General features: G+C 42.7%; 2 protein-coding genes across 4 annotated transcripts in view; one reads left to right on the forward strand and one right to left on the reverse strand.

Annotated features, from left to right (window-relative positions):
- THOC7 (THO complex subunit 7) overlaps positions 1-1,272 on the reverse strand; it is a 62,628-nt gene extending 61,356 nt beyond the window's left edge. The window contains exon 1 of one of the 2 annotated variants that reach the window (XM_039477071.2): positions 1,174-1,272. In XM_039477071.2, the coding sequence (XP_039333005.1) occupies positions 1,174-1,192 (19 nt within the window). In that variant the 5' untranslated portion in view covers positions 1,193-1,272. The remainder of the gene's footprint in view (positions 1-1,173) is intronic. The other variant, XM_039477070.2, reaches the window with a different exon arrangement.
- Positions 1,268-16,280, forward strand: part of ATXN7 (ataxin 7) — a 138,410-nt gene continuing 123,397 nt past the window's right edge. Inside the window, exon 1 of one of the 2 annotated variants that reach the window (XM_039477065.2) lies at positions 1,268-1,571. The gene's annotated coding sequence lies outside the window, so the exon portion shown is untranslated. Of the gene's footprint in view, positions 1,572-1,855; positions 2,399-16,280 lie in introns of those variants that run through there. The other variant, XM_074404489.1, reaches the window with a different exon arrangement.

The following is a 16,280-nucleotide window of genomic DNA, read 5'->3' on the forward strand; positions in this document are numbered from 1 at the left end:
ACGTGAAGTTCCTGGGTCTTTAGTAGCCTCCCACCTACACCACTCTTTATTAGTCTGCATATTTGGGCCTATCACTGTTCTTCCCATGGCTAGGCCCTTTAATGTGGGCACCCAAGTGGTCTTCAACTCTTCAGAAGTGGCCTCTCCACAGGCATTTACAGTTACTGGTTACCTTCTCCTCAAAAACACCCAAGAGCCCTAGATCTTCCCTTTCCAGATATCAGAGGACCTCCCTAACCAGACACCTTGTTGGTTCTCCCTCCAGTTGCCAAACATGCCCTTTTCCCCTTCTCCAAAGTGTCACTTTATTTCTGCTCTCAGTCCATAGACCATCTCCCTTAGAGGGCTGTCCACAAACCCAGCCTTTGCTCCTCTAAACCCATTCCATCTGACAAATCAACCTCCCCAACACACACCCACCCACCCAGCCACGGTCCCCTACCGTTTATCGTCCTAGATGGTCTCATCCCTATACAGGCTCCTCTTTACTCCCAGTACATCTCCCAGGTACACTTCCGGATTACCCTCGGATCTATTCCTTTTGTAAATAATTCCTCGCTCCTTCTCCTCACCCACAATCCACTCGCAGTTCAAGGCCTCATCGCAATTTCCTCCATTGTCTGTGAGCCCTTCCCACTGTGCCCCAGGAGCCCTCCAGGTGTCACGCTCTGTATACTGACAACCCTTGTACTCGAGTCCTGAAACTCCCTCCCAGCCCTCCGCAAACCTTCCGAGCCCCCAGCCGCAAGCCGGGCACCACCGCCCACCCTTCGCGGCTCCCGGGCCCTCACCGCATCCCTACACAAACCCGGGTTCCCTCCGGTCCCACCCGCCCTTACATCGCTTCTAGCGGTCTCGGCCACCCACGTGTGTTGCCAGCCCTCCGACCACGCTGCCGGCACACCCTACAGCGGGGCGCCGACTCCGGGGGAGCGGGCGGGGGACGTCGAGGGGCCCCGAGGGGCGCTCGGGCTCCTACAAGAGGAAGAAGGACTCGGGGAAAGCGGCCGGGGAGGCCCGGGGCTCCGGGGAGAGGTCGGGAAGGCCGAAGCGCTCGGGCGAGGAAGCCCGGGAGACCGAGGGGCTCCCGGAAGCGGCCTGGGAGGCCAGGGGTCTCGGGGGAGGCCGAGCGGGCCGTGCAGCGGACGCGGGTGGCGGCGAGCGGGGCCTCACCGTCAGTCACGGCTCCCATGGCGTGCGCGGCGGCGGCGGCGGCGGCGGCGGCGCAAGCTGAGGCGGCGGTTGGCGGCGGCGGAGGTCAAACTCCCACAATGCAGCCGGGTAAACAGCCATGGAGGAGGAGGCGGCGGCGCCCGCGGCCGCCCGCTCCGACGCCTGAGCCGCGCCGCGCCGCGCCGCGCCGCCGCCGCCGCCGCCGCCGCCGCCGCCGCGGGACCCGCGCTCCCCGCGCTCCCGGTACTTCCCGGGGGCGGCCGCGGCCAGCGCGAGTCGGGGCGAGGCTAGGCGGCCGGCGGCGGCCCCGGCTGCAGTCCGGGCCCCCGCCGCCCCCCTTGCCGCCCCCGCCCGGCCCACGCCCAGAGGCCGCCCCAGAGGCCGCCGCCAGCCGCCAGGTGAGCTCGCCTGGACGCCGCCAGGGCTGCGGGGGCTGCAGGCCGCCCAGAGTCGGGGCCCCCGCCCCCTCCTCGGGAAGGTGACTGCGGCCCCGCCGTCCCATCCAGGCTGACGCCGCTAGGGGTGGGCTCGCTCCGCTGGGGGGTGGGGAGGGTGACGGGGACGCCGGGATCCGGCTGAGCCGGGAGACACGGGACTAGGGGGACCGAGGGGGCGCGTCGCTGGGGGTCCCCGCGAAGTTGGCGCCCGGGCGCGCCGGGGCGGGTCTCGAACGCCGGCACTTGCGCGGGGCGCGGCCGGCAATCAAAAAAGGCCCCGGGTTCCAGGTCGCGCGGTTCCGGCCCCTGCGGCTGCCCCCTTCCTTCCTGGGCTCTGCGGGTGCGGGAGAAAGGGTGAAAGAGAAACTTGGCGACCTCCGGGAGGAGTTCGCGGAGCGACCGGGAGCGTGTGCCCGTCGTCCTCACCCGGCACCCAGTTCCCCCCAGAGTCGGGATCTCGTCGGTGATCATGATGGGGTGCTTTTATTTATTTTTCTCTTTGATTTTCAAAAAATGTCTATGCAACTGTCCCTATCTTAAGGGGAAGTTGAAAGTGGGGGCGGGGTGCTTAATGAGATACACTGCCTTGTGTGTAGTTGTCTGGAGCACCCTGCAAATTATGTTGGCATCTCTTTCCAAAAGTCAGTTTGATTCAGCTTCGATAGCTCTCTTGTAAATGGCAACGTTTAGGTGGTGAGAGGTGGATGAGGAAACAAGCACCAATACAGTTGATTTGACCTCCGGTGGGATAGATACGGTTAGCAACCAGGATCAAGTCTTGAACCCAGGTTTGTTATTTTATTCATTGTTTTCCAATTTTCCTGTCCCCCAAGTAGATCTTGGATCTTCATATCCGGGTTGAAGAAGTTGTGTAGGATAAAATTGGTTGTTTCACTTTCCTTACTAAATTTAGGTACATTCTCTCTGTTTTCCCCAGTTCTTTCAAAGAGGAAGAGTTGCAGATGCAAATGTATTAAAGTGACGTGTGTTTAACCGCTAGCTAGAAATGACAGATGCGAGTCCAGTAACTTCAATAATACTATTACAGTGTTCTCAAGAATTAGTGCTCAAGATTTTGACTTTTGTCACAAAGGCAGAAATGACTTTACGTGAAGATTCTGATGTGTAGCTTGCGTTCCCCTGGAGTGTGAAGTTTCCCTGACCGAAAAAAATAATGACCTAAAGGCTGGCTGTAGGTGGACGTCAGACCCTGCTCAATTCCTTCATTTTAGGAGACAGGGCACTCTAAGAGAAAAATTGTTGTAAATCTTAAGTACTAAAATTGTAAGCTGCAATTGTGAATTGATGGGGGTTCACAATACCATGTGGCATTTTGGTGGGGATAGTTATTACATAGAAAGTGATTGTCATACGATTAAATGTTCTTTTTAAGTGTTTCTTAATCTTATAATACTGATTTTGAAACAGTATCTAGAGATTTAAAATAATTTTTAATTTTTTCATGGGAAAGTATTACTGCTCCCTGTAACTTGAATTTGGAGAGATATTCTGTTATTCATAGATGGAGTGCTGTTCAAACAATTTTGTTGCATGATGGTAGAAATTTTCTAAAGTAATAAGACCAAGAGGAATTTGAAAGACTAAAGTTTGAGCTGTACCTGAAAGTAAACATTCCCATAAGTTTTTTTATTTTATATTTTTGAGACAGGATCTTCCTCTGTTGCCTAGGCTGGAGTGCAGTGGCATGATCATTGGGGCTCACCGCAGCCTGGAACTCCTGAGCTGAAGTGATCCTCCCACCTCAGCCTACCAACTAGTTGGGACTACAAGCATGTGCTGCCATGCCTGATTAAGTTTTTTATTTTTATGTTTGTAGAGACATGATCTCACTATGCTGCCCAGGCTGGTCTTGAACCCCTGGGCTCAAGCCATCCTCCACCCTCAGCCTCCCAAAGTGCTGGGATTACAGGCTGGAGCCACTGTTCCCAGCCTGAAAGTTGTTGACTCAAGTGGTGGAAAACACATAATCTGAGCTATTATGAACTCTAAAATCTGCTTTGTCACCTCCATGATTTAATTTGCAATTGAATTGACACAGATCCATTCGTTAAACATTTAAGAATTGTCTTTTCATCATACTGTATATCTCATATATATGAGAGAACGTTTTGTACTACAAACTTTAGAAGTGGTCTTCTTTTTAAATATTAACCTGTTTATGAATGTTCAAGTAGAAAAGACTCAAGCCCTACGCCATACTAGTGTTTCTTCTTTTCTAGGGAGATCTTTATGGGCAGAAACACAGAAATGGAAATATCAGATTTTAAGAAAATTGATTTGGACTTTGAACTTGTATGACCTTATGTTTATTGATTTACTCGAGTCATAAGATTTGTTTTTTGTTTTTGTTTTTTGAGAATATGAAAGACTAGTTAAGAGAATTTGTTTGTTTGATATTTGCCTTCTGAAAATATAAAAAATAATGAGAGAGCTAGCTATATGGTCTTTATTCTGGGCCTGTGAAATAACGTAAGGATTTTTGTGATATGCTTTTAGAGCAAGGGCTATCCTGGGGGCCTGCGACCCTCCAAGAGTTGGTTTCAAGGGATTCCTGAACCCCCTGTAGTTGTGACCAAAACTTTTTGGTTTATGTGTATTTTTCTGGAAGACAATCTGTAGTTGTTTTAGAAAAGAGATCCAGGACTTAAAAAAATTAGAGACACATCTTTTTATTGAATAAAATGGGAGTTAGAATGATCTTTTTTGTTTGTTCTTTCTTTCTTTTTCTTTTCTTTTTTTTTCTGAAGCAGGGTGTCCCTTTGTTGCCCAAGCTGTAATGCAGTGGCATGAACATGGCTCATTGCATCTTTGACTTCCTGTGCTAAAGTGATCTTCCATAGCCTCGCAAAGTGCTGAGATTACAGAGCCACCACAGAATGACCATTTTAAAGAGAAAAAACATTTTTGAAAAGTAGATCTATGTGCTCCTTAGCTGCCTTTTAAAATTATCTTAAGGCTGGGCGTGGTGGCTCACGCCTGTAATCTTAGCACCTTGGGAGTCCGAGGTCGGTGGATCACTTGAGGTCAGGAGTTCTAGAGCAGCCTGGCCAGCATGGTGAACCTCCATCTCTAGTGAAAAAAAAAAAAAAAATATCTGGGCCTGGTGGCGTGTGCATGTAATCCCAGCCACTTGGGAGGCTGAGGTAGGAGAATTGTCTGAGCCTGGGCAACAGAGTAAGACACTGCTGGGAGAGAGAGAGAGAGAGAGAGAGAGAGAGAGAGAGAGAGAGAGACAGACAGACAGAGACAGAGAAGGAGAGAGAGAGAGACGGGGGGGGGGAGAGAGAGAGAGAGCGCGAGAGCGAGCGAGCGCGCGAGAGCGAGCGAGCGCGCGCGAGCGAGCTGCCTATCAGTTGATAAGCCAAGCTGGCCTGACATACTAGTCATACATGCCCTGTGGCTGTGTTTTTTAAAAATTATATTAAAAAGATAGCTTGATAGTGGATAAGCAAAGATTTGATCTTGACACCAGTCCTTGGAATAAATGGGTCTTTCAGCTCTACTGTCTTCTCTCCAGAAAATTTGAAATTTGACTGAAAGGGAATCATTATAAGAAAATGTGTTTGTGCTTTGGCAGGACTGTAGAACATGATTGGAAAAACACAGTTTGAGTCAAAATAGACTTGAAATTCAAATTTGGTTTCCTTTATTCACTCTAGCTGCTTAACCTGCTTGACTCTTCAGTTACTTGTCTGGATATGCTTAACTAGTAGAGTTGTTGGGAGGCTGTCTAAAAGTTTCCTATATAAAACTCTTAGCCCCTCTTTGGCCCACAAGAAGGACTTATAAGCCAGATTTGGGCAACTATTAATAAACATCTGAGGAAACATGTATAGTCATGGTATATGATAAGTACATTATTTCCAAATTGATATGAGGAAAATATTAACACTTAAAACATTTTTTTTAAGAAAAAGATTTTCAAAAATGAGTTAGGATTGAGTGGTCCCCAAATGTAGATATTTAGAGGAAATTGGAAAATGATGGTGTATTTGGCAGAGTGGAGGACATGGATGCTCGGCAGGAAGAAACAATAGCCGCCCACCAGCCCGCAAGATTCTGTGGGCAACATTACATTTAACATCTTCTCTTCACTTACAATCTCAATTTAAAAATTAAAATCTTGCACATGTGCTTTATAGTCTGTCACCCCTAAAAGTACTTCACCCTACTCCTTTCGTTTTGAGACCTTCACAGTTACCACAGGGACTTCATGGATGAAAGTTACAACTTTGGTTGTCTCATTTTGCTGCCTTTAGAACACCTTCATAGTTGGATACCTGTGTTGATTTTTTCAATAGGAAAGAGTCTGGCAGGACTTAATTGTGTTTTTCTTTAAATGCTAAAGTAAGAGAGGGCATTATTAGTCAAAAGAAAGTGTTATATATATGAATAAAATACTATATACTTACGGCCATGAAGGTTAACTTGCTTCCACTATTTCTGTAGTCATTCCCTTTCCTATTATTTATTTGTGGTGGTCATTTATGCCTTCTGCTCTTGGGTTGGATAATGATTGTAAACATAGGCTTTAGACTTTGAATCTGGCTTCGATTCTCATTTCCTGAGCTCTCTGGTTGTGTTCATCTTGTACCATAGAACTTAGTGGAGTCTAGAGGAGATGACCATTAAATGGGATAATAAATGCAAAAAATTTTGCTTAGTCCTAGGCCCCTAGTGAGTACTCAGAAAGTGGTAGCCATTTTGAAGATAGTTACATTCTCATCTTTAGAAGGAGATATCATACATCCTTTTATTTTTTTTGAGACCGAGGCTCACTGAGGCCGAGGAGGCTGGAATGCAGTGTCTCATTCTTGACTCACTGCAGCCTCTACCTCCTAGGGTTCAAACTATTCTTGTGCTTTAGCCTTTCCAGTAGCTGGGATTACAGGCATGCACCACCACACCTGGCTCATTTTTGTATTTTTAGTGGAGATGGGGTTTCTCCCTGCTGGCCAGGCTGATCTTGAGTGCCTGACCTCAGGTGATCCACCCACCTCAGCCTTCCAAGGTGCTGGGATTACAGGTGTGAGCCACCGCACCTGGCCAGAGATAACATACATGTTTTTTTTTTTTTTTTTTTTTTTTTTTTTTTTTTTTTTTAAAGAGAATACCTTCATTCACCTTTATTTTCACTTAGACCTTCTGGAAGCATCTTATTTTCAACTGAGAAAAAACCTTTTACATCTTCTTGTTGTTATAGGCAGGTATCCCAGCATCTTGACCTATTTGACTTTTCCATTGTTCTTAGCCAGTGGGGTTGCACTCTGTATTGGCCTGGCAGCTTATATCAAAATCTTGGATATGTCAGGGGCTAAACCAACAAACCTGCACAGGCTTTGAGCTGTGATCCATTAAAAAACTATGTGATTTCATAGCCTAGAACAGAGGTCAGCAAATTTTCTGTAAAGGACGATATAGTAAATATTTTTGACTTTGCCAGCCATCCAGGTCTCTGCGCCTACTCAGCTCTGCCATGATAGCAGGAAAACAGCCGTAGATATAAATGAATGGGTATGACTGTGTTCCAAGAAATGTTTATGGACATTGACATTTGAATTTCATACAATTTTTATATGCCACATAATTTATTTTTTCAACCATTTAAAAATGTAAAAGTCATTCTTCGCTCCTGCTATATACAAATCTTAGCTAGATTTGGTCCATAGGCCATCATTTGCAGAATTCTTGCCTAGAATATTAGTTGTGTAGATTTGTGGCATTGCCAAACAACCACCCCCAACACATGCACGCACACATATGTGCGTGCATGTACACACACTGCTAGTTTACTTAGCATGCACTGCTTTCGGCATGGAAGTTTGAGCTAAAGCCGTCATCTTTTTGGATAGAGTGAAACTTTAGTCAATAAGTTGATTTTAGTCATAATTTGGGGCCTTAATTTCTTAGCTCATGCATGATTCTGTCACCAATTAGTTTTATTGTTAAATGTTCTGACCTTGCCCAGTTTTTTTTAATAGAACTTGATGATTGGGTCTTCTCATATGTGACAGTTTTTGAAGGGAATCAGTGCCTTTGGAGCTGTCTTTTGCTTAATGTTCCTTCTTTGCCCTGAAAGGGAAGTAATTGATACTGGCCCCTCAAGCTGCTAACTCTACATTCTTACCTGAAGGAAATCTGTATCCTGGCCTACCCCATTCCCTTTCTGCATGATATGTTTGGCTCAATAAAGCAAACAAAGATTCCTCTTGTGTTCTAACCCCTGGAGATTAGCTCCAGGATTGGTGTGTACAGAGCATGTAAATATATAAGTCTGTGTGTAATTTCATCCTGCCATCACTGAAGCTCTGAGGGCTGCTTCTTTTAGTTTCACGTTTTCACTGTCTCTACTTTTCTCTCTCTGCCATTGTGTAAAGATGCGGATTTGGTGACCTGATAACTGCTCTAACTGATTGGTTTATTTTTTGCTTCCTTTCCTGCTTTTCAGCGTTCTCTACTGATTTGCTTATTTTGCAGCAAGTATATTCTTTTTGGAGTTTATCTTTTCAAAACAGCATTGTGCTGAAAATAAAACCACTAGAAATTATTTGGGTATTTTAGGATTTTTTCCCCCTCCAAATGTTAAATACAGTATAAGAGGCATGAGTCAGTGTTTTAGAGAGAGAAAATGCAATTTAAAAAATGGTTTGCTATTTTATATCGGTACTAGAGATGTAAAATATGTTCTTTCTTTTAGCATTTAAAGGTTTCCTTCGTGTTAAAAAAGTAAATTTGTTTCATGTCTTTTGGATGACAGTTTGAGCAATATGAACTCAAAGTCATTACAAAAAAAGAAAAAAGGTTAAATTCACGTCTAGGAATTTAAAGCAACAGTTGGTGAAGTATGCACAGATGTGTGTACCAGACTGCTTACCTCTCCTTTTTTTATAATAACAAAACATGGAAAGTAATCTAAACATCTGGCCAGGCATGGTGGCTCATGCCTGTAATCCCAGCACTTTGGGAGGCTGAGGTGGGTGGATCACTGGAGGCTGGGAGTTTGGAACTAGCCTGACCAACATGGAGAAACCGTGTCAGCTGGGTGTGGTGGCACATGCCTGTAATCCCAGCTACTCTGGAGGCTGAGGAAGGAGAATCACATGAACCTGGGAGATGGAGGTTGTGGTGAGCTGAGATCACACCATTACACTCCAGCGTGAGCAACCAGAGTGAAACTCTGTCTCAAAAAAAAAAAGTAAGTGATCTGAATACCTATTGATAAAGGATTAATTAAGTGAATTAGGGCCTATCCATGTGGTGAAATATGTGCAATCTTTAAAAAGAATGATGCAGTCACTATTTATTCATGGGGAAAAAGGGTGTGAGAATATGTATAACATGGATTTTTTTTTTTTTTTTTTTGAGACGGAGTCTCGTTACTGTCACCCAGGCTGTAGTGCAGTGGCACGATCTTGGCTCACTGCAGTCTCTACCTCCTGGGCTCAAGCAATTCTTCTGCCTCAGCCTCCCCAGTAGCTGGGATTACAGGCATGTGCTACCACGCCCTGCTAATTTTTTTGTATTTTTAGTAGAGAGGAGATGTTCTCAGTTTCCTGACCTTGTGATCCACCCACCTCAGCCTCCCAAAGTGCTGGGATTACAGGTGTGAGCCACCTTGTCTGCCCAAGATGGAACTTTTAAAAAAGGATTTTGGTCATCTTTGAAGTATATGGAAGAAAATGCCAGGAGCAAGAATTGTTACAGGGGAGAATCTGTTTTAATTATTAAATTATAATCTAAATTAAAATTATAATTTTGATTATTAAACAGATTATTAAATTATAATCTGTTTTGATTTTAAAAACGTTACAATTTAATGTTTCAATTAAGTTATCAATTGTTACTTTTTTTCTTAGCCAGTTACCTTCAAATTCAACTCACCTATATTTGCACCTGCATCTTTGTGGTTTAAATATGATAATCTTAGCAAATTTTCATTTTGGCTTTGTAGTACGTTCTGTCTCCTCTGCCCTGCATTCTGGTGGAGATACGGTTCATTTGTTTATATGAAATTAGAAACATTGATTTGGCCTTGAAGAATGACAGATGTAACCACATCTGGCTCTGACATAGTGACTCTGTAGACTTTGGGCCTTAGAGTTTGCTACAGGAAATTTTAGGAAATGAATCGAATATAAAGTATAGAAATATTACGATAATTCATGAAGCATGTCTGTCAGTTATCTGTTGTTAACAATCTATTCCAAAACTTTGTGGCTTAAAACACATACCAGTTTATTTGCTCATAAGTACAGCAGAGCAGTTTTTCCATTGGTAGTGCCTGGCCTGAGGTCACTAACGTGGCTGCAGTCCTTTTAAGTCTCAAGTCAGAACTAGTTAGTCAAGCTGAGATATCTCTCTGAGCTCCACATAATCTCATCTTCTAGCAGCTACACTAAATTTCCTCACGTGGAGGCACTTTGTTCCAAGAGGGTGAGAACTGCAAGGTTTCTGGAGGCTTAGGCTTAAGAGTCACACCGTATCACTCTGCCGTATTCTGTTAGTCAAAGCAAGTCACAAAGCCAACTCAAATTCAAGGAGTTGGACAAAGACACCCCCTCTTGATGGCAAATGTTGCCAAGTCATATTGCACAGGATAGCCTACAGGAAATTGTTGGCAGCCATCAAGGTATGTGCCAGCTTGCTTTTGTTATATTAACTAAACTCCATTTGTTTGCCATGGCTGATAAAACTCTGCTCTGAGGAACAGTGCTAAATGGTTTCCTGTGTTATCTCAGGATAACAGCTCTACGTGTAGGTTGTATTATCCCATTTTAAAGGTATGAAAAATGAGCCTTAGGAAGGTTAAGTAACTTGCCCTAAAGCTTTTATCTAGTTAGGAACAGATCTTAAAAGTTGAGGAAAATTTCTTTCTTTACCAGTGTTTTTAATCCCATCACTAAAGAACTTGCATTGGGTTGGGGAGGGAGGAAGGGTGGGAAGTGGGAGGAAGCATGTCTTTAAAAATCTCAAAAAAAGTCTATTATCTCAAAATTTTACATGAATTTTGTATTCTCCATGATATATCCTTTTTAATTATAAAATTAATGGCTTAATTACTTGCCAATCAAATTAAAATTTATTCCCCCAATTTTTAAGAAAATGGAATTTTGGCCAGGCGTGGTGGCTCATGCCTGTAATCCAAGCACTTTGGAGGCCAAGGCAGGTGGATCACCTGAGGTCGGGAGTTCAAGACCAGCCTGACCAACATGGTGAAACCCAGTTTTTTTTTTTTAAAAAAAAAAGAAAAGAAAACGTAATTTTTCTAGACACAGTATATAATAGCTAATCAGCCAGAGATCTTTGGTTGTAAGCAATAGGAAATGAATCTAACTACTTTAAACAAAAAAGAGATTACTGGAGGGATGTGGTGACACTAATGCCAAAGAATCAGGCCTCAGAATGAACCAGATATAGAGCAGCTTCAGGGGTCCAGGTAGCAGGACTCAGTAGACAGTCTTCTCAGGACTCAGGAGAACTAACCTCTCCGGCAGTTTTTAATCCCACCCTCTACTGAGAGTGTATCTTTCAGGCCCAGACTGGGTCCTGGCAGGTGCTTTGATTATTGCCTCACTCAGACAGTACCCATTTAGGGGAGTTGTCATTCCCCAGCAGTGGGGATTGATGCAGGGCAGGTAGAACCAACAGATATTTACTATCTGAATGTTTGTGGGCCACGATGTATGGACTTGTTTTAGACATTGTATCACATATAAGCAACACTATAATGATCCCTGGTTCACCCCTCCTACCCAATCCCACATCTGAGAGTTTTGTTTTTGAAAAATTCTGTCTCTGTGTCACCTAGGCTGAAGTGCAGTGGCACAATCATGACTTACTGCAGCCTTGACCTCCTGGCCTCAGCAGTCCTTTTACTGTAGCTTGTCAAGAAGCTGGGGATACAGGTGTGTGCCACCATACCTGGCTAATTAAAAAAAAATTTTTTTTTTCCCTTTTTTGTAGAGACTGTGTTATCCAGACTGGTCTCCAATTTCTGGACTCAAACCAACTTCCCACCTTGGCATCCCAAAGTGCTAGGATTATAGGTGTGAGCCACCACACCTGACCCCAAGGATTCTTAAACCCCCATCTTAGAAGCATTCTTGTGGCTCTGCACCATCTATTTTTATTTTACCTTACTGGTACTTAACACTCTAAATGCAATACTACATGTGTTTTTTATATGATAATCTTTTATAAAATATATTATACATTTTCCTAAGTTGTAAAGAAAAGCTTATAGACTCTAATCTTTTATTGGTAACAGAGTCACAGTAAACCTTTTTATCCAGTATGTAGTGATTCTCTTAGGATCCAGTGAGATAAATAAAGTTTGTGGTCTTTGCGCTCAATTTTCTCAAATTTCTCTGCATTTATTTTTCTCTCTTCTGGTGTCTAAGTGCATTCACTGTAACTTTGCTAATACTTTAAAATAAATATGTTAGACTTTATAGCTTGTAGGCTGATGGAGCAATCTACATTTATTTGGCCTTTTTAAGTTAAGCCACACTTTAAATTATAAAATGTTGTGCATATACATATAATCTGATTTTATACAGAGAATTTTCATGTTATGTTCTCCTGTTTCATTGTATATTCCAATCCTTTGAAGTCAGGGAAGAGCAGATATTTTCTTTATTTTTCAGCTGAGGATAAGGTTTAGAAAGGGTGATTTCCCCTTCAACCTAGGACTATTGCAGAACCCAAGTGTTCTTATGAGGGTGGTTCTAGAACGGTAGTTTACCAACTGCAGAAGCCCCTTTTCTGCTGAATTGGAGATGGGTAAACTAGTGTTTGCCCTCATTTGAGTAATATCCCTAATTGTGATGACATTGGTGTGTGTCCTAGTCTGTTTGGGCTGCTCTAACAAAACACCATAAATTGGGTAGTTTGTAAACAACCTACATTTGTTTCTTGCAGTTCTGAAGGTTGAGAAGTCCAAGATCAGGGCACCAGCAGATTCTGTGTCTGATGAGGGCCTGTTTCCTGTTCCATAGATGGTGTCACATGGTGGAAGGGGCAAACAAGCTCCTGGGCCTCTTTTGTAATGGCACTAATCCTATTCACGAGGGTTCTGTCCTCATGACCTAATCACCCCCAAAAAGGTCCCATATCCTATTAGCATCACCTGGAGAGTTAGGATTTTTTTTGATTTGTTTTGTTTTTTGTAAAGTTGGGGTTTTGCCGTGTTGTCCAGGGTGGTTTTGAACTCCTGAGTGCAAGTGATTATCCCACATCAGCCTCTCGAGTAGCTAGGACTACAGGCACATACCATCACACTCAGCTAGCTATTTGTCTTTTTGGATAGACAGGGTCTTGCTATGTTGCCCAGGCTGGTCTTGAACTTCTGAGCTCAAGTAATCTTCCCGCTTCAGCCTCCCAGAGTGCTGGGATTACAGGTGTGAGCCACTGTGCCTGGCCTAGGATTTCAACGTGAATTTTGGGGGGACATAAACATTCCTACCATGACAATGTGTAATGGTGGTGTCTAGTAGTCACCTTGGTAATTAGTAGCTGCTGTTTATTCTTGCCTTTGAGGTCAACCATCTTTTTACCTCCCCACAGATGGCCATTTGAGCACTTGGCTGTCTGTGGGGAAGTAAAAAGATGCTTGGCCTCTAAGCATCTGTCTACCCCATCTCTTCTTGCCATGATTAGCTAGTTTTGAAGTACCTCTTGGAACCCTTCGATCTGGCTTTTTTTTTTACTTCCTCACGGTGTAATTACCAACTTGTGGTTTAGTCACTTGTCCTCTCAGCCCCTGGACTCTTCTTTCAAATGGTCCTGCTGTTTTCTGCTGACAGGTCTATCACTACAAGAGGTTTTGAGAGGAGCACTTGACACTTTTGTTTAATTAAGGTCTCCAGACAGTTTTCTGTTAATAGCAGGGTTGTATGTTAGGCTCTTTCCCCCCATTACTTTTAAAGTTTTATTGTAGTCTGGATCATAAACTTGTCTGTGGTAGTAATATGGTGGTTCTTGTTTGCCCAGACCTTTTTTTAAATAGACACATCCCAAGACTTCTGTAGCTTTTGGAACCTTGTTAAGACATTTAACACTAGTTTTGAAGTTGTCTTTTTCTAATTTGTTTTAGGCACTGATTTCTACAGCTTCTAATCATGTTTTGATATGCAGTAGTCAAAAAACTATTTTTTCCTCTTGGTTGTTTTTTTTTTTTTTTTTTTTTTTTTGGTCGTATGGTTTTTATAGCTATTGTGAGCTTTTGGAATCCTTAAACTTAATTCTGCAAAGAATGCGAGTAAGATTCTACATTGAAAAATACATATTTTTCATTTCTTTATACTCTTTTCACTGGTATTTTAAAGTTTTAGGATACTGAGCACAAAGGCATTTTTTAGTGTTTCGGCTCATACTCCTCTTAGCCGCTGTAAGAGGAGATACTTAAGGCTTCATTCTCTGTGCCCTTCACTCCTACCCTGTTGATTATTATTGTTGTGGTAGTTATAACTATAAATCATTTGCAGATCGAAGTTAGAAAAGACACCATTTGCCATTACATTAAGACAGTTTAAAGGAATCACTTGTTCAAATTTACTAGCTTCCTGAAGCTAGTAAAGATGTTTATGGTTTCCAAGATTCCCTGTTATTGTATTTCAACACTACAAGACAGTGAATAACACTTGTTCAGCTATTATGGATTATGAGGAAAGGTAGCTCCTAGAAAAGATTTTTCAGTACTATAAATGGCACTAAACTGAAAAATCAGTTATCTTAATAAACAGCGGTCCTGATCTGATAGTAGGCAGGTTTCTTGGTGTGTCAGTTCCTTTAGCTAAAGGCCAGCAATGAGTAGCTTTCTTTTCCATAGATCTGGTGTCAAGTGTTAATCAGCTGTAGACTGGAAAGTTGTTATTGGCTAGCATTCGTAGTGGAGGAAACACTAGTCTGCTTTTTCTGTCTCTTAGCCTTATAACTGCATATGATATCATCTGTATGGTGTTCTTACAGATAGAAACAGTTGCATTCTTTTTCATTTGTAGTAGGAGTACTTCAGAATATTAAAATAGTGAACTTTGACCTTGCAGCATGTAAATTATCTCAGTTAAGGTTGTGACATATACCAGAAAAAATTTACACCTTAAATTCAATTTAGCATTCTTGTTTTTCACATTTTGAATGGTTTTTAAATTTAAGAACGAAGCCCATAAATGATTGTACTATTGAAAAATCGTGAATCTCAAAAGCTAAGAAAGGTAATTTAGATTTTGTTTCAAGAATTACATAAAATTGGGTCTTATGGAAAACCTGCAATTCCTGAATGCCTACAGAGGTTTTTGTTTAAATTTTTTTCCTGATTACAAAAATGGTAAGTGTTTGTAGAAAACTCAGAAGATTCCACAGGTGGAAATAAAAGTTACTCATACTTCTATAACCCAAAGATACCACTATTAACATTTGATGTATATCCACCCAGTGGTTTATAGAGTATCTCCAATAAAATATACTTTAAAATGAATGCTTAGAAGTAAGGGTAGAAGAGTGGTAGAAATGGATACATAGTGTGAACCAAATTTTGTTAATCCTGCTGCTTGTCAGACTGCCTGACAGGTGTTGCCTTCAGCGTGATGAGAGCTGCCTGGCTCTTTGACCAGCTTTGGCTGATTTGCAGCAGAACATCTTTTCTATAGACAACGGTCTGTATCTGTCTGTGCTTTTAGCTTGTTGTCCTCTCCAAATGCCTGCTGGTTGCAGAGGGGGAAGTTTGGGGTCCTTGTTGGAGTGGCTTATTGACATGACAATCCCCTGGAAAAATTGTTTAAATCAGCTCTTATTCAAAAGAATGCCCCAATATTCAGAAATATAGTATCCTTCAGATTACTTGCACCTAGTAACAGCAAGGTAGAGTATTTAGAGACTCCCAGGTGATTTCAATTAACATCTAACCTCAAATCCGGTCGCCTTGGTAAGAGAAAAATCCAGAGAAGGAGCTCAAAGCAGATTATGGTATAAGCATATGCCAGTCCTCTCCTGTGGAAAAAGAAAAGTGCTAATCTGGTCAGAACTGTTAAAGAGACAGGCAAGGCTGAGCACAGCAGAATTCTCTCATCCTGTTCATCTTTTGCATTAGTGCAGAAGAAAGATTTATCCCAGGATGAAAGAGAAAAAAGGAAGAATGGCAGGCAAGTGGCTAGTAATATGAGATGGTTGGTTCTCTTTCTGTCTGCCTGGGCTAGTGGTAAGCCGGTCTTTAGGTTTGAGAAACTAGCAAAGTGAAGTGACACAGGGCAATTTCCCCAGGCAGTGATACAACTTCTTGGTATTCAGTGTGAAAATACAAAGCTGACTTTGATTCCTTGCCATAAGCTAGAGGAAACCCAGGAGAAGTAGGAGGCAGTGCCATTTCTTTGTAAACATTTTATTCTTGACAAGTAACAGACTCCTACCTAGAGAATTGTCAGTGTTGGCCCCTCCATTCTGCCAGCTGTCTTTCCAGAGTACTCTCAGTATTTGCCTGCACTGACCAGTTTAAAAGGTGTCATTTCTGCTCACATGCTGTCCTTGGTATGAAGGAATTACTTTGCAAGATGAATAACCATTGTGATAACTGCTCACATGCAAAGGAGAGAGATTGCTGATTTTACAAGCGTATGGTTTGCATGCTTAGATATGACAGGAAAAAGAGTCCAA

The sequence above is a fragment of the Saimiri boliviensis genome, chromosome 8 (assembly GCF_048565385.1).
Source record: "Saimiri boliviensis isolate mSaiBol1 chromosome 8, mSaiBol1.pri, whole genome shotgun sequence".
Classification (NCBI taxonomy): Eukaryota; Metazoa; Chordata; class Mammalia; order Primates; family Cebidae; genus Saimiri; species Saimiri boliviensis.